The sequence below is a fragment of the Hypanus sabinus genome, chromosome 3 (genome assembly GCF_030144855.1).
Source record: "Hypanus sabinus isolate sHypSab1 chromosome 3, sHypSab1.hap1, whole genome shotgun sequence".
Lineage (NCBI taxonomy): Eukaryota > Metazoa > Chordata > Chondrichthyes > Myliobatiformes > Dasyatidae > Hypanus > Hypanus sabinus.
In genome coordinates this window covers 170,344,004-170,364,952 of record NC_082708.1, presented here as the reverse complement: position 1 = coordinate 170,364,952, position 20,949 = coordinate 170,344,004, and the positions used below count along the sequence as shown (strand labels likewise).

The following is a 20,949-nucleotide window of genomic DNA, read 5'->3' as shown; positions in this document are numbered from 1 at the left end:
TATTTTGCACCATTTTCTGTAAACTCAAGAGACTGTTGTGCATAAAAATCCCAGGAGATCAGCAGTTTCTGAGCTGAGATACTCAGAATACCCCGTCCACAGTTGAAGTCACTTAGATCACAGTTCATCCTGCATTCAGATGTTTTGGCTGAGCAACAACTGAATCACTTGACCGTGCCTGCATGCTTTTATATATTGAGCTGCCACACAACTGGCTAATAAGATACTTGCATTAACGTGCAGGTGAACCTCATAAAGTGGCCATTAAGTGCACAGAAATCATTTTACTCCCAAACCAAGTAAATCTGAACTTGAAAACACAACTCAGACAGACCTTGAGCAAAACTGTTATATAATCATGTTTATTTTCTTTTAATTTATGAGCCATAAACAAGAGTATTTTATGTTACAAAAGAAACAAAACATTAATTTAATATTTTGTATAGAATAGTTGATATTCAGAAATTAAAACATTTTAAAGTAGCTTCTGACCACATACAAAGATGAATTGAGTCAGTGTGTAACAGAAATTCAGGAGGAATTTTTGAAATCTCTTTTGAAAACATTATGTTCCAATGCTTAGGTCCAGTTGAATGATATGTGGCTCCTTCAAGACAGGAGGGCAAGAACTAGAAACATTTCAGCCATCTTTTACTACATTTTTTATTGGTGAGAGTAATTTTTTGTTGCACCTGGAGAGTAACTTTTACCCTTTTCCTTCTGAAAAACAATCTGCAAAACCTTATGTTTTACTTTCATCCCTTGACCAATATTCAGAGGTGCAAAGGAATTGGTTTGGCGTGATGCTCCTTACATTCCCTAATTATGTGTGAATTGTTAACTAGTGGTAGGACTGTTAACCGAAACTAATTTAACAAACTCAAAAGTGTTACTGTTTTTATATAGAATGATTACAATCTGAAATGTCTTACCTGAAAGGACTCTGGAAGACTTTCAACTGTAATTTTTGAAAGGTCAATCAACCCAAAGAAAGGTGGAATGAGACTCAATGGGAACATTAGAACTGGAGGCTAGCAGGTAGCCCCTTGAGCCTTGTCCTGCCAATCTTTGTGATTATAACTATTATGAAATCTAACTGCATATATTTGCCTTTTCCTTACATCCCCTAATACTTTAGGTTAACAAAAATCTATCAATTTCAGATTTAAAGCATTAGGAGAGGCTTCCAACTTTCCACCAGCTCCTGATGTAGAAACACTTTACGCTTGGAAGACGTGGTTCTAATTTTTAGGTTATTCCTGCCAGAATTGCCTAATCAGCAGAATTGGGGGGCAAGGTGGAGATCCGTCTCTACCAAAGGAGATGCATAGCACTCCTTCCCTCTGCTGGCCTGCAGGTCACCCTCAGACAAGGCATAGCATCTGCTTAACCCACCCCAATCAGGGTCATGTCAACCCAAGGGAACAGGTGGTGGATGGTCATATGAGCAGCTGGTTCATATGCAACCCCTGACGCCAGGCAGACAATTTCTGAAGTATTGATAAGGTTGGGGTTACTCATCTTGTAAAGATACTATCCAGAAGAAGGCAATGGCAAATCACTTCTATAGAAAAAATTGCCAATGGTCATGGTCATTGGGAGACCATGATCACCCACGTCATAAGACACAACCCATAACAATGATGATGAATCAGCAGAGATAATTTATCACCCGTGGATCCACTTACTAGTCAGAAAACATCAAACTGGGATTATAAATTCCAGGGAAGACCATTCTATTCTCTGTAGTCTGTCACTGTCATTTAATGCTTTGCTTAGAAGTTGGAATCTACCCTTAATAAACAGGAGCTGATGGCATGGGGAAGAAGTAATTGAAATCCCCTCCAGAACAATTGGAAAACTAAAATTTAGCTTTTAAAAATTAGTACTGTTGTTTTTACTGATTGGTCCATTAAAACATGTGCACCTTGCAATGGTAACTGCCTGACTGTGATTGCAACTACTGTGTCTTTGCTGCTGGAAATTGAGTCTTAGCCTCTGTGCTAGATGTAGTAGTCTAAAAGGCCACCACAGGGTTGTGGGAAGAGGGGTGGAATTTACAAGCAGAGCATGTGCCTTTTGAGTGTGTACTCACTGCCTCATCTGTGATTGGGGCACAGATCGAGTCCCATGTTCTGATTGGCACCAGAGCACTCACGACTCTGTGCAGAGTACAAAACATACCTGTGCTGTGAGTAACTTTCCTAAACCCAGAGATCTGGCAGTGATGTGTCAGCAGAGTACTATAAACTCGGGTTGGCAAATAAAGACAGCCAAACCGGATGCTCCAATGGGGGCCCTACCTCCTTTGAGGGTTGAAATCAAAGGTTATAGTTCACATAATATCGCTCCAACTTCAGGAACCTCACTGTGTTTTGGAATGATGGTGGAAAACCACTAGCTTCACAAAGATGAATGGACCTCATTCTCAGTTTCACCATTTTCATAGGGAATTGCTACATCACGTTAAAATGTGCTTGTATGCATGATTTTTGCTTTAAAAGAAGAGGGTGCAATTTCCAGTTTCTACGCATTGGAATCCAGGGGTTCAGTCAAATAGTTCTTTTAAAGAACTAGCACAGCATGATAGGCCATAATTGCTTCGTTCTGAAAGTGTGCACCTAAGTCATAAAGCTTGTCAGTCAATACCTGGTAATAAACAAAGCAATTGACATGATTAACATTGGTACAATCCATTCACTGATGCAGCAGATTGGAGCACCATTGCACTGGGCTGCACTTGCTTGTGCTTTTGGGCTTTAGTTTTCTAACCAGATTCAACATGTTTCAAATATCTCTCCTGAGTTTCAGTGTTCTTATCAACTTGTGACAAAATAAAATTGGTGATGACATTTCTGAAAACTAATTTTTTTTTAACCAGTTCCTGACAAACAATTTTACTTCTATTTTTGTTGCATGTGATCTGAGCTCATCTCCTAAAAGTCATTACCCACTGGAGCAGGGGTTCCCAACCTTTTTTATGCCATTGACCCCTACCATAACCCAAGGGGTTGATGGGCCCCAATTTGGGTACCCCTGCACAGTGAGGAATGTTGGCTGAGAAGAATCAGCATCCCAAGGGGATAGTTTATCACTAGACACCACAGCTCATTGATCCTCATACAGATCCTTCTAAACACAATTGTACAATAGTCAATCCTGGACAAAATGGCAAATTACAGAACATTATGAATCTACGTTGAGGACTTACTGTAAAAGTAGACATTGCCTGCCATTGAAAAAGTGCTTTTACCACATACCATTTTTTGTTTATTGCTATATTTCAATTACTTCCCTGGATGTGGTGTACGGATGATTGTTACAACCATACTCCCCTCTGAGAGGGCATATGCCAATCCAGCACTGGCATTGCCATAGTGCAATCCTTGGAGGTAGCCAATAAGAAGGTGGCCTTATGGGTCAGTCGGCATCCAGTTTATTATTGGCATCAGATTTCAACTATTTTGCATCAACTTAGCCATGTGCATGCACAACCAATTCTCTGACAAAGACAATCTTCCTGGAGGAAGTTGGTAAGGATATCTTAATGGCACGGACACCTGAGCACAAGATATTTGGGTTTCTAATTATTGAGCAAATGCATCGGGGAGAGGGTCTTGAATGTTGCTTTTTGTGTCTAGCATCATGAAAAAACACAGCCAAAGGTAACTTTACATGCTCTATAGTAGAGAGAGCACCAAGAACAAACAGAAATACACTTGCTGCTGCACAAGCTTTCCATTTCTTCTCCAGTGCTTGGTTTCTTAAAGGATAAATCAGCAACATTTTTAGGTGATGAAGCGGTAATATGGCTGCGCACACAGCCTTAAGTAGATTTGGAAATCACGGAGCCTGACTCTGCTGGAGTTCACTCAGCAGACCCTGTTGAGCTTTGACAAGATGGATGTGAGGAGAATGTCTTCTCTTGTGGGTGGGTGAATCTAGAGCTAGGGTCAGCCATTTATGAAATAGATGAGGCAAGGTGCTTTGAGGGTCTGTGGAACTCTTTCTCAGAGGGGGAGTGGAATGTTTTAAAGATAGGGGGAGATAGAAGCTTGAGAATTAAGTGGTATATGATACCACAAGTAGTGGGAATGTGGGGTTGAGATTACAATCAAGACTGGTATGGGGGGTGGGGGGGGAACAACTGCACAGGATCAGCAAATGCTACAGGAAGTTGTAAACCCACCAACCTTCCCACCATCAAGGAGATCTTCAACAGGTGATGCCTCAAAAAGGTGCCATCCATCACTAAGAACCACCACCACCCAGGACATGCCCTCTTCTCAGTTCTGTCATGAGAGAAGAGGTACAGGAGCCTAAAGTGCTTTAGGAGCAGCTTCTTCCCATCCACCACCAGATTTCTGATGGACAATGAATCCATGAAAACTACCTCACTATTGTTACATCACGTACTAATTTTTACAGTATATTTATAGGCTTCTAATTGTAATTGTAATTTATAGTGTATCTCATATACTGCACTTCACTGCTGCTGCAAAACAACAAATTTCATGATATATATCAGTGATATTAAATGTGATTCTAATTCTGAAATCAGCGATAGTCTGTGGACTATGGACTCACTTTCAGGGACTCTTCATCTCATGTTCTCGATATTTATTGCTTGTTTGCTTATTTATTTGTTTGTTTGTTTATTATCTCTTTTTGTATTTGCAGAGTTTGTTGTCTTTTGCACGTCCAAGATGGTGCAGTCTTTAATTCATTATGTAATGGTTATTGTTCTATAATGGATTTATTGAGTGTGCCCACATGCAAATAAATCTCAGGGTTGCATATGGTCAGAGATGCACTTCGACAATAAATTTACTTTGAACTTTGACCATATTAAATGGTGCACCAGACTCAAGGATTCAAGGGGCATATCCATCCTAATTCATGTGTTGCAAACCCATTATCAAACTTCATACTATAGGTACACAGGAATGAACTGTCAGCTAAAATATTGAGCTTCTTGCTGAAACTGGGGATTGGTTAACGAGACAGGGTAGGGGGTATCAGACTAATATCAGGAGAACTGGCCGCATTGAGGTGATGCAAGGGTAAGCACATGGATCTCAGTTAGTTATAACCCTCCATCAGTACTTGGGTGAGGGGCTGACAGTACAAAGCAGGGAGGTGAGCAGTGAGGAGGAAGCAGAGACCCTACAATTGATAAGGAGGAGTTCAGCGACCAAACAGAAAACCAGAGGATTTAACCAAAGCAAATCACTATTGGTGCTGGAATTCTGCATTTTTCATAACAAGGATTTAATTATATTTCACACTAAACATGGTCCAGACAATCTTTTATTGATGGTGATTTTGTATTAACCCACAAATTAATGATTCAAAGTTAAATCAAGATTCCCGAGGGATTCTTGGTGTGTTTTAGGACTCTGGTGATCAGTCAGCCTCAGAAGGTATGCTTGGAAAGCCCCTCCTCAGCCTATCCGGGGAAGAGTATGGGTACGCTGGCTAAACAAACACTCTTGTCAACCAGACGAATCGAGCAGCATACATCCAGCCTATTCACTCCCTTACTCACCAGGCCATTAAAGCTCAGGTGCAGCCCTTTACATTCAACGGCAGACAGTCACCATGTTAGCTGCAAGTCGAGGTTCAGCAATCAAAGCCTCCCATACTCTTCCCCTCACTTTTCAGTGTGGCTACTCAACCTTATGCTGAAGGGATCGAACCAGAGATGCCAGCTTCAGAATGTATAATGTCCTGCGGCTTGGGATGGTAGCTAACTGATCACTTCCTGTGTGTGTGGTGAGTGATTGAATCTTGAGGGAGCTGACGAGAATGTGGAAGAGAGTAAAATGCAGTCAGTGTAGGATGGTTAGCATTAACACACTGGGCCAAAGGGCTTTTTTATATCCTGTGTGATTCTACACCTTACCATTACCCACCACCTCCAGAACCACCAATACCTTCTCTTTCAACTCTGCACCTCAAGCAGAGATTGCAGAGATTGGTTGTACGTGCAACTGGGTTAAAGATATGAAAGTAGAAGCCCAAGATATCCAGCCAGATGCCAGATGGTGTATAATGCAGTAAAGTGTAGCATTAGGCAGAAATAAAAAAAAAACAAATTATATTTCAGGATTATAACTTGATAAGTAGAGAGATTTAGGTAGCCTACACAGATTACAACAAGCAATGAAGAAAATACATGAATCACTAGTATTTATTGCAAGGGGATCTAAATACAAGAGTTGCTTCAACTTAATGGGACTTCACCATCAGTATAGAGACTGACTGGAGGTAAAACTGGGTTCTCAAGGAATTAAAATAGAATTGCACTTTTTAGTTTCCTGAATATTCGAGTTATCCGGGTGCAAATTACAAATCTGTTCAGCTTTAGGGTGAAATCTACTGATGGAGCAGCCTATGGTTAACAAGCTGGATGACTGTCTTATGAAATGTCACTCATGCAAAATCATGAGGGGCATTTAAGAAACTCTTGGTAGGCATATAGATGATAGGAGAAAGGAGGACTATGCAGGAGGGGGAGTTATTTTAATCTTAGAGTAGGTTAAAAGTTGGCTGAAGAGCCTGTATTGGGCTGTAATGTTCTACGTTCAGTCTGTTCACCAAAGCCTCTGCAGCCATTTCTGACGTGGAATCATCCACTTTAAAGGCAATCCCTCCTCTCCAGCAAGGTTTGGTCAAGGTTTAGACACATGAAGGACTGCTGAGAAAACAGGGAGCATGAAATTAACTTTTCGTCATGGATTTTCAGATGGGAGTTTACTGCTTCGAGGTTCAATCTATTTTCAATTGCGTGATGTTTTGGAAAGATAAAGATCTCTTGGAGATCATTATCTTTCCAAAGAAAGCTGTGCAGCAAATAAGAAATGCATTGTCTAATTGCTTAGGAAAGCTTTAAAAACCACAGTGTGTAACCTCAGGAAGGATAATGTCTACCTTTACACACGGCACAGGCATACATATTTACATAGAACTATACACGCGCTACCCAACATTTACCAATAGACAAATTACTGGATAACTCCTCTTTCGAGCGGTGTTACAACAAGTAGATTACCAGTAATTCTCTGAAGACTTAAACAGTGGGAAACACCTCTTAAATTAGAGGGACAGAGGAGACATTTGTTTCCCTGGATGATACAATAATATTGACAAAGACTTGAATTACTGAATTACAATCATCTTTCCTTCCCTGTCACCTCTTTTAGTATAATGGCCAAATGGCCTCCTTCTGTGCTGTTTGACTTTATTTAATAATATATGATTCTCCTTAATCTTGCACATTCTCTTTTATCACTATGGTAATGAAGACAAATTTTTAAAAAATGCCAAGACAGCCAGGTTTGTGGATTCTATTTGATTGCAAAGCGACTCTGTTGGATTTCCACAATTGGAAACGGTGATGCAGTCAGGTTGCCACTGGAAGGACGTCACCTGGTGTTAAATTCCTCGTGCATCAGCTGCTCAGCAAGTAATCAGATGTACCACTGTGTCAAGTCATTGAATGCATTTACTTCTGATGTGAAAGAAACAATTCTAAAGGACAAATAGAGAGAGACACATCTTGCTGTGTACATATGGGAAACTAAATGTAAAATAAGATGAGCAAATGGCTAACACAAGGGGGCATAATTTTAAGGTGACTGGAGGAAAGCATAAGGGCATCTCAGAGGTATTTTTTTTAAAACACAGACTGCAATGGGTGCATGTAACACCTTGCCAGGGGGTGATGGCTGAGACAGATATATTAGGGACATTTAACAGACTCTTGGATAGGCATATGGATGATAGAAAAATAGAGGCCGATGTAGGAGTTAGATTGATCTTAGAGCAGGTTAAAAGGCCAGCACAATATCATGGGCTAAAGGGCCTGTACTGTGCTGTAATACTCTATGTTCTAAAGGATATCGCAATTAATAAATGGATAATTCCAGATGTTAGGAGTCAGACACACTTTCTCCAGGAAAAAAAACTGGGATGCCATTCAAATACAAGGGATTGATAAATCTCTTGTAAATGTAGGTGAACAAATCTTAGGGTTGGAGCAGGGTAAAGATGTCAGGGAATGGAGGGGAAAGACGACAGGGAATGGAGGGGAAAGATGTCAGGGAATGCATTAACACCAAAGAAACTCATGCAAAGTACATTCACTGTGGCAGGGTTCATGAATCCAATTACCTGGGAACAAAGAAGATAAAGGAATTTTACAAGGCCAAGGGATGTGCAGGTTTGCAGGGTTTTATTCTGTCAAGCTGAGAAAATGCCTCTAACTCCATGTAAAATTTAAGATGGCAGCCAGGAGAAGGGGGTCACAACTGGGACAACAGGATGTGTCCCAGGCAGCTCGGTAAGTGGGATAGGAAAATTTGGGAGGTGATTATTTTTAAAACATGGAAGGAATGGGAGATAAAAACAGATAGTTCACAAGTGCATTTGCAGCTGTGCCCCCCAGTGTCAAGCAGTGGTGGCATGTGGGTGACATGAACACCGTAGAGCTGCTTGGACCCCGTTCCAGCTTTCCACCTGGGATTAACATGTAACAGATACCACACAAAATGGAACAGGGATAAGGAATGCTGATGGATATGCAGGAGAGAGAAGGAAATAGTGCTGCCTATGTCATTTCCTTGCCTGATTATGCCTTGTATCTGGTTTTGTGAACACTCTGTGCCATCCTTACATAAAGGGAGATTGTACAGGAAGCTAATGTACTCCAGTGATTTGCACAGAACATGGTTAGGATAGACAATTTCACCGACAGTTAGCTTGTCCTTTCTTTTACTGATCTTGAGCACCTCAATTCCGCTCCACTATTTAATTAAATCAGGGCTGATTTAGAGCATAACTTCAATTGGCTGGATTGGTAAAATGTCTCTTATACTCTTGCTTAACAGAATTTGTTCTTGTTTCCAGAACTCCAAGCCCCTCAAGACATTGTTAGGTAGGTGGCAGAGACTGAAGAGAGGGGTTGGGTAGGGAAGAGGGGTTTCAAGGAGGATGTGACGACAAAATAAAAACACAGAACAACTTAAAATGAGATCACGTTTGATTCAGGGTTGTTAAATGCTATTGGGAGAGGGACACTCGTGGGACAGGAATACATAATTGCAGATGATTTCATCTACACGGGCAACACGACCATGGTAATGTAGAGGATAGCATGATGCTATTGCATTTCAGGGCCTTGGAGTTTGGAGTCCAATCCCGGTGATCTCTGAAAGGAGTTTGTACGTTCTCTCCATGGAATGTGTGGGCTTCCAACAGGTGCTCCAGTTTCCTCCACAGTCCGAAGACGTACCAGTTAGTTGGTTAATTGGTCGTTGTACATTGTCCTGTGTTTAGGTTAGAGTTAAATCAGGGGTTGCTGGGCAGCACGGCTCAAAGGGCCATCCTGTACCTCTAAATAAAACAAAATACTCAGCAGGTCAGGCGGCATCTGTGGAGAGGGAAACTGAATTAATGCTTCAGTGATAGGACTTCATCTGAACTGGAAGCTTCTGTATTTTAGTGTGTGCAATAGGAAAGATTGGCTTTATTTGTCACATGTACATCAAAACATACAGTGAAATGCGACTTTTGCGCCAAATCAAATCAGCGAAGATTGTGCAGGACAAGTGTCACCACATAGCATGCCCACAACTCACTAACCATAACCCATAAGACTTTGGAGTGTTGGAGGAAACTGGAGCACCCATTGAACCCCTACACGGTCAGGGGGAAAACGTACAAACTCCTTACAGAGTACGGTGGAAGTTGAGCCCTGATCTTACAACTGGTGCTGCAATAGCGTCACGCTAACTGCTATGCCACCGTGCGTAGGAAAAGGAAGTGTGGGTGGAGAGAAAAGAAAAAGCAAAAGGGAAGGCTGTGGGAGGGAAATGGGAAAACACATGCAAAATAATGCTGCCAGCCTTGTCGTATTTTCTGCTTTGATTTCAGACTCACATGGTGTGGAGTATTTTGTTCAATAGTAATCAACTTCCCGAAGATCAGGGGCTTGAGAGCAGTGATCAACATGCCTACAGTCTGACTGAGGTATTGACTGCATTGCATACACTGGTAAACAAGTCACCCAACCCCTCTCTGCTGAAGGGGTAGAAACAGGGCAAGCATGTTACCTTACCTAGAGACGCAAGAGACTGTAGACGCTGCTCAAATCCAGAGCAACAAACAATCTGCTGATTAGAGGAATTCCCCTGGTCATCTCTGGTGGGGGGGGGGGGGGTGGGGGAAGAGGAATGTGAGGTCAAAAACCCTCCGTCAGGATTCATACGCTGAGTTCTTCCAGCAGATTGTCTGTTGCTTGTTATTTGACCTTCAGGGTGAGAGTATGTGCTAGGGTTGGTGGAACAGGACTAATTTTGTCCTCACACAGTTTTGAAAGTAAAGGGGTCAAACTTTATACAAGTCAAAAACAGACTGTAATATAAAGTGAGAAGATGAACGTTACAGGTAAGTGGCTTCAGAGATCCATGAAAATGGTCTCAGTGATACGTTAATGGAAGTGTCGCAGGTTAGATCTCTGTGGATTCAATCCTTTCCAGACGAGATGGTGTCCATTGCTTCATGTCATCGGCTGTGGGGGAGTTGACCGTTGTGTTTATCTCATTAAGTTTGCTCTCCAGTGCTTGGTTCTTCTGGTACATCTCCACATAGTTCAATTGCAGCTGCTTCTGATACTTGATGACTTTGTCCTTCTCCTCCTGCCAGGTTTGCCTCTCCTCCTCGAAGTGGGAGAGCTGCTGCTCATGCTGCTGCCGCTCCAGCCTCAGCTCTCCCTGCAGCCGCTCGACCTGCTTCCTCAGGGCCTTCACTGTGTCCTCGTTCTGCCGCTGCATCTTGGCCTCGTCACTCTCGCAGGTTTGCTCGTCCCTCTCCTCCTCTGGCGCCTCCTCACTGCACCCTGTCGGCTGGCCCGCACTGGCCAGGGCTTGCTTCAAGCCCGAGAGCTCTACCTCATTCTGGCCTAGCTTCTCCCTCAGGAGCTGGGCCTCACTGGCTTTCCTCTGCAGCTCGTTCTCGCACACTTCCAGCTCGATGCCCTTGGCACTGAAGGAGTCCTTCAGCTCGAGGATCTGCTCCTCCTTGGCCCGCAGTGCTGATGTCAACTCCTTTAGCTGTGTCCTTAATACCACCATCTCGTTCAGCTTCTGGGCCACATCGGCCTGTGAGTCTTTCATCTGCTGCTTCATTAAGGAGATTTCACCCGCCTTCTGACATACCTGAGGTAAACATAGAGACAGCGTTAATAAAGATACAATTCCCACATTATACTCATAGAGTAATACAGTGCAGATGGAGGCCCTTTGGCCCAACTGGTCCATACTGACCACAGCATCTTCCCTGCTAGCAGTCCCAGTTACCTGTGTTCACCCCATGATCCCCCAAGCCCTGCCCTTCCTTTATTCCAATCCCTGTAGGATCTCATTTTCTGTGATAAGACCGTAATGCACAGGAACAGTATTAGGACAGCTAGCCCATCTGGTCTGCTCCGGCATTAATCACACCAGCCCTATCACAGAGACACAGAAGACAGAGCTGCCACCTCACAACTCTTGTGACCTGACCTTGGGTGCTGTCTGTGTGGAGTTAGCATATTCTCCCTGTGACAGTGTGGATTTCTGCCATGTCCCCTGATTTCCTCCCACACCCCTAAGGCAAGTGGACGGGTTGATACTCTCCGCGACCACCATACGAAGGCACTCAACGGGGATTTCTTTGAGGTCATCTGCAGAAACAGCTTAATTTCTACCTTTTTCCTTTTCAAGGTGGATGGGGTTCTATCGAAGATCCTGATCTTAAGCTACATTTGAACATCGGTTCTTTGCGGTGATGGAACCCATGTCTGGGGCTCACCGACCAGCACTTTACCGATATCCCAAGGGTGCAGCTTAGGTTGCGAGGTTTTGAGGCCCTGGGGATGAGCCGTTTCTATGCTGATACCACTGACTGAAGTGTCACGGGTGAAAACGGAAAATTGGGAACAGTGGATCAGCAGTCGGGGGCTCTGTACTCGGATCGTGCTCTCTCTCTCTTTCCCTTGTTGGTGGGGGAGAGCTTGCTGCTGATTCTTAAGCTGGAGTACTCGGAAAAAATGCAACGCGGCACACTTTAACACCATAAATCAGTGATTTTTTTTGTTGGTCTTCCCTCTCACTGTGAAACAGGGGCAGCTCTTTGCCATTTATAGGGGAGGGGAGGGGAGGGAATAAAGCAGGAATTGGTGTCAGTGGGTGGTTGACAGCTAGCGGAGACTCAGGGATCCAATGGGCCGGTGTCCACTGACTCTCTGAATCTGCCCTCCCTCATTCCTCCAACTCCAGCTTCCTCTGTACGCTACTAGTAACTGCACACGATCGACAGTTCTGATTTATTTATCACGCGTATATCAAAATGTACAGTGAAATGTGTCGTTTGAGTCAACAACCAACCAACACAACCCAAGGATGTGCTGGGGGCACCCTACAAGTGCTACCACTCATTCCATAATGGCTGGCAGAACAGCACAGGACACAACAATCAACAAAACAGCTACAGCAAAACAAGACCCATTCCTCCCTCCCACCCACACACATACACAGTCTTCCAGCACCAGGACAAGCCATCTTCATCCTGACCTCTAATTCACCCCACATCCCCGTCACTAAACCTTACGCTGACCTCTAACGCCTCTTTCTGTCCTCAAAACCAAATCTGCAAACCTAAAAATCAATTGAACAAAAACAACTAAGTCTGATCTGTGACCTCGACGGAGACCGCAGATCGGCACCATCTTAGAAATCTGAAACACCCTCTTTCAAACTATCCACTTCTATGTAAGAACGTCTGAGAATCCAGCCCCTTTAACAAAAGATTTAATCAGCTGACTGAGGTCTCTTTCTGTTAGAGCTCCTGTTGAAAGCACAAATGTGAGATTTTATCAATCACTAGCGTCCTATAGCAGACCCCTTCATTGCAAAGACCCCACCTGTGAAAACCAATCAGAAGCATTCACTGATATTCGGACTCTGCGCCTCTGCTTCAAACTGCATCCGCATCTGCATCTTCAGAGACACAGAGTTAGGTTATCACAGTTTTAGTTCAGTAAACTATCACAATAAGGCAGGGCCCAAGTAATGACTTATTCATGGATTTTGATAAAGCAGTTCAAAATTAATTTGAGGTTTACAAGTGAGTTATAGAATGATTCAGCACAGATATAGGCCCCCCAGCCCTCTGAGATCGTTCTAACTACCAAACATGCACTTGTCAGTAATCCTCCATGAATCCCATTTTACCCTCCATACAATATCCAAATTCTACCACTTACCTTTGGCTAATTAGCTTACCAACCCACACGTCAAGGATGTGTGCTTAACCCAGTGCTCTACTCTCCCTACACTCATGACTGTGTGGCTAAGCACAGCTCAAATGCCACTTACAAATTTGCAGACGTTGGTAAAATCCCATATGGCGACAATGGGATATGCAGTCGGCGGAGAGTATTTTGAATGACTGCATCACTGCTTGGTGTGGAGTCTCCAACGCATAGGATTGCAAGAGGCTGCAGAGGGTTATAGGGTCAGCCAGCTCCACGACAGGGAACAAACCTCCCCACCATCAAGGACAGCTTCAAGAGACAGTACTTCAATAATGCGGCATCCGTCACTAAGGGTTATTACCATCCAGGACATGACCTCTTCTCATAGACTCGCACTCAATGACTCAGAAATAGACTTTCCCCTCTGTTATCGGATATCTGAACAATCATGAACCCATAACTCCAAGCTGCTATTCCTTTTTTTGCACTATTTATTTATGTTGTAATTTATAGGTTTTTTCTTTGCAGTGTGCAGCTGCCCAGAAACAAACTTCACGTCAGATATTAAATCTGACTCTTGATTCTTTTGGATCAATTTACATAGCTAGGGTGCCTCAGACCTTTGCAAAGCACTGTAGTAATTTTATGCATTGCACTGTACTGCTGCCGCAAAAAGAAAAATAATGACGTATGTGAGTGGTGATAAGCCCGATTCGGATTTGGGTCTCTGTTGTGGACTGAGAGTGGGGACGGGGGCAGGGGGAGGGGAGTCATGGTTGGGAAAAGGGGAAGGGAGAGGGGAAGCACCACAGAGACTTTCTATAATGATTAATAAACCAACTGTTTGGAATCAAGTGACCATGCCTGGTGTCTCAGGGTTGGGTGTGTCTGCAGCAAAACCCTGTTCCAACACTTCACTGTCACCTGTCCCACACCCCACCAACTTCGCCATTCCAACATCCTTTGCTCCCACTGGATTTATAAACTTGCTCTCCACTCCACATTGACAAATGCAGTGCTGTATATGTGTATTTATTTAGAGATACAGCACAGTATCAGGCTCTTCCAATCCAAGAGCCCACACTGCCCAATTCCAGCTATGTGACCAATTAATCGACTGACCTGTATGTCTTTGAAATGACAGAGGAAATTCATACGTTCACCAGAGAACATACAAACTCCTGGCACTATTACAATATTATACTAACTGCTAGCCTACCATGCTGCCTACGACATGTGAAGAAATCCATGTGGTCACATGGAGAACGTGTAACCTCCACACAAACAACACCAGAGGTCAGGACTGAACCAGGGACACTGGACAGCTGAGGCCCCAGCTCTTCCAGTTGCACCTCTGCGCCTAGTTCTCTCTGCTGCTGGGCTTAAAGAAAATGCAAACCGATTTCAACAGAGAAGGGAAGAGGAATGAGGAAGAGCATGCTTGAAGAACTTGGTGGGTCAGGCAACATCTGGAGAGACCAAGGGCTCAAGTCAACATTTCAGATGGAGATGCTGAGCCAGTCAATGAATCTACACATGCATGATGAACCTATTTAGTGATACAGTGCGGATCAGCATCTTCCAGCCCAGTGAGCTCAGCAACCCACCTATTTAACCCTAGCCCAATCACAGGACAATTTACAAAGAGCAATTAACCTATTAATCAGTACATCTTTGGACTGTGGAAGTAAACTGGAGCACCTGGAGGAAACCAATGCAGTACACTGGAAGGTCGTACAGACTCCTTACAGATGGTGTTGGAATTGAACTCCTAACTCCGGAACGCCCCGAACCGCAATAGCGTCACCCTAACCGCTGCGCTACCATGGCAACGTTGGCAGGCAATGCCTCAGAGACCAATGTAAGCAGAATGAAGAGTAATTTTAAAAAGGAAATGAGTAAAGCGTTGGAAAGGAACATTGTGCAGGGATGTGGAGAAAGCGTGGGTGAGGTGGGTAGTACAAATTGGAGAGCACTCAATGACTTCCTTTGATGCGGTAAGATTCGGCATTTGCCAATGAAAACGCATATTATTAACATGCCAGAACATTAAAATTATTTTCACACTTCTCTCTGACAAGGAAATGATGTCAGCATGTTAATGTTTCATCCAGTATCCATTATGAAAATAATCTGAGAAACACTAAACAAACTTCCTCTGTTGACTCATCAAAATGGAACAAAGTGCATGGGAGCTGCAAGACTCAATTCTCCATAAGCACCAGCAGCCTGGACTCTGCCTTCAACACCTGAAGAGTTCCCAAATCATTTCTGCTCCACCAAGTGTTTTATAGCACTTACCTATTAACATGGAAATACCAAAAAAAATAGGCCATTCATCCATGAGTCTGTTGCTAAGACCATAAAACATAAGAACAGACTTAAGCCATTTAGCCCATTGAGTCCTCTCTGTCTTTCTATCATAGCTGATTTATTATCTCTCTCAGCCACATTCCCCCGCCTTTTTCCCATAACCTTTGGTGCCCTTACTAATCAAGAACCTCTCAACCTCTACTTTAAATATATCCAATGACTCTGCTTCCACAGCTGCCTGTGGCAAAGAATTCAACAAATTCACCACCCACTTGCTAAAGAAATTCCTCCTTATCTTTGTTCCAATGGGACGTCCTTCTCTCCCAAAGCTCTACCCTCTGGCTATAACATCACTTTACATACGAAGTCTGCAACTTGATTCTTAACACCCATGTTAGCAAAATCTAGCAATTTTGGATCTTAAATTATTAAATGGCAATAAATTATAAACATTTGTTTTGGAACTATTTTCCCGTAGTCTTCCTATTCAAGGTATTGAATCCTGGGTGTAATTTCTAAGGTAACTTTTCCAATTATCTTCCTTCATACACAAGCTAAGATGAGATAGCATTGATTTGAGGTTTGAGGTCAGCGGTCCCGAGAATGAGGGTTGATGATCTACCGAGGTCAGTGAGTTCTGGGGTCAGAGGTGTGAGGTCAGTGAGTCCCGAGATTGAAGGCCCATGGTCAAGCAATGGGTTCCAAGGTTGGAGATCAATGATTGGTGAGGCCTGGGGTCAAAGCCTGGGGGTTGGTGAGTCTAAAGGTCAAAGACCGAGCTTCTCAAGTTTAAAGGTCGATGCCCCTAGGTCAGTGAGTCCTGAGGTTGGAGGTCCAATGTCAGTGAGTCTGGGTCCACGGTCTGAAGTTTGGAGGCTGGGGGGAGCCTGTCCTGGGATTGGAGGCCAATCTGTGGATAGGGGTGGGGTGTGGGGGATTGTGGGAAGGGGGCTTGTTTTATTGTTGTTACTTACTGTATATTGGCTGCATGTTGTTCTGCTGAAAATTGTGGGCATGTTTTGCTGGCACTGGAATGTATGCCACTGGACCCTGACCCCGATCTGTCAAGGACAGTGTGGTGGTTACCCATGCCTCAGCCTCCCCACATTAAATAAAGTCAGAGGCAGGAATTCTCCACTAAGGGAATCCACCCTAACATCATGGATTGAGAACCGTGGCAATCAGCAAGAAGTGAAGGGAGCAAATTGTGGTCTGGAAGCCGCTAATCATGATCTGGCCAGAATATGTGGATCCTAATCACCCCTACCACTAGACCGTCTCTTAGAGGAACATCAGACTCGGCTTGAGTGATCCCACTACTACTTAGATACTAATTTACTGAATTACTGTGTGTAAAGCCTGTACCTGTTGTGAGCGTTGTGTTGGGGCAGGGCAGCTAGGGAGATCACCTCCTACAGAAGGTGTTAATGCATCATATTACCATGACTGGAAAGCTCCCTGAACTAGTCTGGATAGTCCAAGGGTAGAGTAATGGAGGGGAATGAAATTGCTCGTATATATTTCTCCCAAGTTGACGTGCTTGTTGCCAATCTCAGGAGCTCATGCTGTTTTGTGATTCAGTAGCATTTACAGAGTGTGGTCGAGTCTGGCAGATGCTGCCTACAGAGCTGCTGCAGGCCAATACACAACATTTTAGAAGTACGTAGACAACAATATACTTTACCAAGGCATGAAAGGCTTCAGACCAAATGGGATTAAGTGTAGGCAGGTATAATGGGAGAGATAGACTTGGTGACCCTCAGGATCTGTTTCACAGCTGTAGGACTCCATGGTACTCTGAGGATGGCCATGCCCATGGACATGGTCATAAAAAACCAAGTGTGGTGTGTGGCAGATTGAATGAGCCAGACTGTCAGTGGTCCTCTGTCTGCAGACCAGGGAAATAGCCCAGAGCAGGAAACCCTGGGCTAACATCTAGCCAAAATATGCACCATCTAGCACATAGGAGAGGAAAGCTCTCCTTAACAATGGCTAAAACCATCAGAATAAACAATTGGCATCTCCTCACAAGAGGCACAAAAAACAATGGCAACTGGAGGCAATGAGCACCAATAGAGAAGCTGATCACTGGACTTTATAGCTCAGCTGCCCAATGACCCAGAAACAAGAGAAAATCTGTAGACGCTGGAAATCCAAAGCAATATACAAACAAAATACTAGAGGAACTCAGCAGGTTAGGCAGCAACTATGGAAACGAGTGAACAGTCAACATTTCAGGCTGAGACCCTTCTTCAGGAGTGGGTGTGATAAAGTGTCTTTGCTATGTCAATGCCCAAGCTCTGTGCTACAAGAATTCAGTTCTGGCTACAATTCTGGCCTTGACCGAGTACAGCTGGAGCAACAAATAGGAACATGGAGGCTCAGCAGGTCAGGCGGCATCAGAGCAGGGAAATGGATAAACATTTCAGGTTCAGACCCCTCTGCTGGACTGGAAGAGTAGAGGGCGGGGGTGGTGGGGGGGGGGGGGGGGTTAGAGGTGTGGAGAAAGAAATGGAACAAGAACTGTTAAGCAATAGGTGGATATAGGTGCCTTGGCAGAGAGAGAGGAGGAAAGAGGGGAAGTAGTGACAGAGGCTGTGTGGTGCCAGTGGAGGTGACAAAGGACAGCAGATGATGGAATCTGATTGGAAAGGAAGGTGGAGCTTGGAACTAACTATGTGTGAGGTTAACATTTTGCTCTCTGTCCCTATAACACTGGGAAGTCTAACAACTGCTCTTATAACCGTGACAATAACCAAAGTTTTTGCAGGTTAAAAACTGATGTGAATTGCAGGGCAAGCAGATGTTGTTACAGTTGCAAAATTTGATGTGTATTGGTAACATCCATTGATGCTGCCTGACCCGCTGAGTTCCTCCAGCATCTTGTGAGTCTCACCGCCACTACCTTGCTGTTCTGGGGTTCAAAGGCAACTGCCCAGGACTCCTGCCTGAACCCAACACGTGCATCAGCCGCCATTCAGCCCTTAACAGAATCTCCTGAGTGTCACTGCAGTGACTTGCTGGGAACCCACTGCCTGCATTGAATCAGTCCGGGGCAACTGAAAGATCAGCAGCTGATGGGCGGGAGGGTAAGAGTGGAAAACTGGGACAGGGTAGGAGTGGGAGGCTGGGGTAGGGTAGGAGTGGGAGACTGGGGCAGAATAGGAGTGGGAGACTGGGGCAGGGTAGCAGTGGGAGACTGGGGCAGGGTAGCAGTGGGAGACTGGGGCAGGGTAGGACTGGGAGACTGGGGTAGAATAGGAGTGGGAGACTGGGGTAGAATAGGAGTGGGAGACTGGGGTAGAATAGGAGTGGGAGACTGGGGTAGGGTAGGAGTGGGAGACTGGGTCAGGGTAGGAGTGGGAGACTGGGGCAGAATAGGAGTGGGAGACTGGGGCAGAATAGGAGTGGGAGACTGGGGTAGGGTAGGAGTGGGAGTGGGGTAGGTTAGGACTGGGAGACTGGGGCAGGGTAGCAGTGGGAGACTGTGGTAGGGTAGCAGTGGGAGACTGGGTCAGGGTAGGAGTGGGAGACTGGGGTAGAATAGGAGTGGGAGACTGGGTCAGGGTAGGAGTGGGAGACTGGGGCAGAATAGGAGTGGGAGACTGGGGCAGAATAGGAGTGGGAGACTGGGGTAGGGTAGGAGTGGGAGACTGGGGCAGGGTAGGAGTGGGAGTGGGGTAGGTTAGGAGTGAGAGACTGGGGCAGGGTAGGAGTGGGAGACTGGGGTAGGTTAGGAGTGGGAGAATGGGGCAGGGTAGGAGACTGGAGCGGACTCGATTGCTGTACAAGAAGCCAGCGTAGCCACAACGGGATGAATAGAGCTTGCTCGTCCCAGGGGGCGTATGGGGAAATAGAAATCATCAGGGGTTTCGAAGATTCTTGGGGGGGGGGGAGCACCCTAACTTGAGGCATGAGACCAGACCAACCATTAGTACGCAGGCACTTCCAAGAAGAAGGATGGGGCACTGGAACACAGGAAGAACCATAGCTCTGTAAGTGGTTACCACTCACCGTAACTCATCCGAAACTCAGCAATTTCATCCGACCTTACCAACCAATTCAGGGAGTAGATGGGTGATCATCGAGAGCGGGAAAGGGAGAAGGAAGACAATGCAGGGTCCCCTGTGGCCATTCCCGTCAGTAACAGGAATACCCCTTTGGATAGGGCTGAGGGGGATGACCTACCTGGGCAGCAGCAGCCAGACCAATAGCACTGTGGTCAGCTCTGAGCCTCAGAAGGGAAGGGTGAAGTCGGGTGGAGCAATAATCAAAAGGGACTCAATAGTTAGGGGAACAGATAGGAGATTCTGCTAAGGTCCAGGATGTCTTTAAGCAGTTGCAGAATATTATTGAAGGGCAGCCAGCGGTTGTGGTATATGTTGGTACCAGTGACATAGGCAGGAGAGGGGAAGAGGTCCTGCACAGTAAGTTTAGGGAGATAGGAAGGAGGCTGAAGAGCAGGACCTCCAAGATGGTAATCTCCAAGTTATTCCCAGTGCCACGAGCTAGTGAAGGTCAGCACAGGAAGATAGCACAGATGAATGACTGGCTGAGGAAAGGGTGCAGGGGGCAGGTTTTCAAATTCTTGGATTATTGGAACCTTTTCTGGGGAAGGGTTGACCTATAAAAGTGTTGCACCTGAACAGCAGGGGAACCAATATCCTGAGAGGGAGGTTTGCTAATGTTACTGGGAAAGGTTTAAACTAGATTGGCAGTGGGGTGCGAACCGAAGTGAAGAGGCAGAGGATGGGGCAGTTGGCGCACCAGTAGAGACAGCTTGTAGGGAGTTTATGAGGAAGGACAGGCAGATGATAGAACAAAGAAGCACTCAGGCCATTGGTTTAAGATGTGTCTATTTTAATGCAAGGAGAATCATGAGCAAGGCAGGTGAACACTACAGAGACTTGGATGACTCAGGGGCAGGAATGGCTGCTGAGTGTGCCAGGCTTTAAATGCTTCAAAAAGGACAGAGGGAGGCAGAAGAGGTGGCAGAATGGCACTGCTCTCAGGAATAGTGCCATGACTGCAAAAAGGAGGAAGTCATGGAGGGATTGTCTACTGAGTCATTGTGGGTGGAAGTTAGGAACAGGAAGGGGTCAATAACTCTACTGGGTGTTTTCAGAGACCACTCCAGTAGTAACAGAGACATCGAGGAACAAATAAGGAAGCAGATTCTGGAACAGTGCAATAATAATAGGGTTGCTGTGATAGGTCCTAATATTGACTGGCATCTCCTTAGAGCTAGGGGATTAGATGGGGTGGAGTTTGTTAGGTGTGTTCAGGAAAGTTTCCTGATGCAATTTGTAGATAAGCCATCTAGAGAAGAGGCTGTACTT

General features: G+C 44.8%; 1 protein-coding gene across 11 annotated transcripts in view; it reads right to left on the bottom strand.

The window, feature by feature from the left end:
- Window positions 1–346: 346 nt before the first annotated feature.
- LOC132391901 (leucine zipper putative tumor suppressor 3) overlaps window positions 347–20,949 on the bottom strand; it is a 234,527-nt gene continuing 213,924 nt past the window's right edge. For all 11 annotated transcript variants that reach the window (XM_059965659.1, XM_059965660.1, XM_059965652.1 and 8 more), the window contains one exon: window positions 347–11,219. In XM_059965659.1, the coding sequence (XP_059821642.1) occupies window positions 10,512–11,219 (708 nt within the window). In that variant the 3' untranslated portion in view covers window positions 347–10,511. The remainder of the gene's footprint in view (window positions 11,220–20,949) is intronic.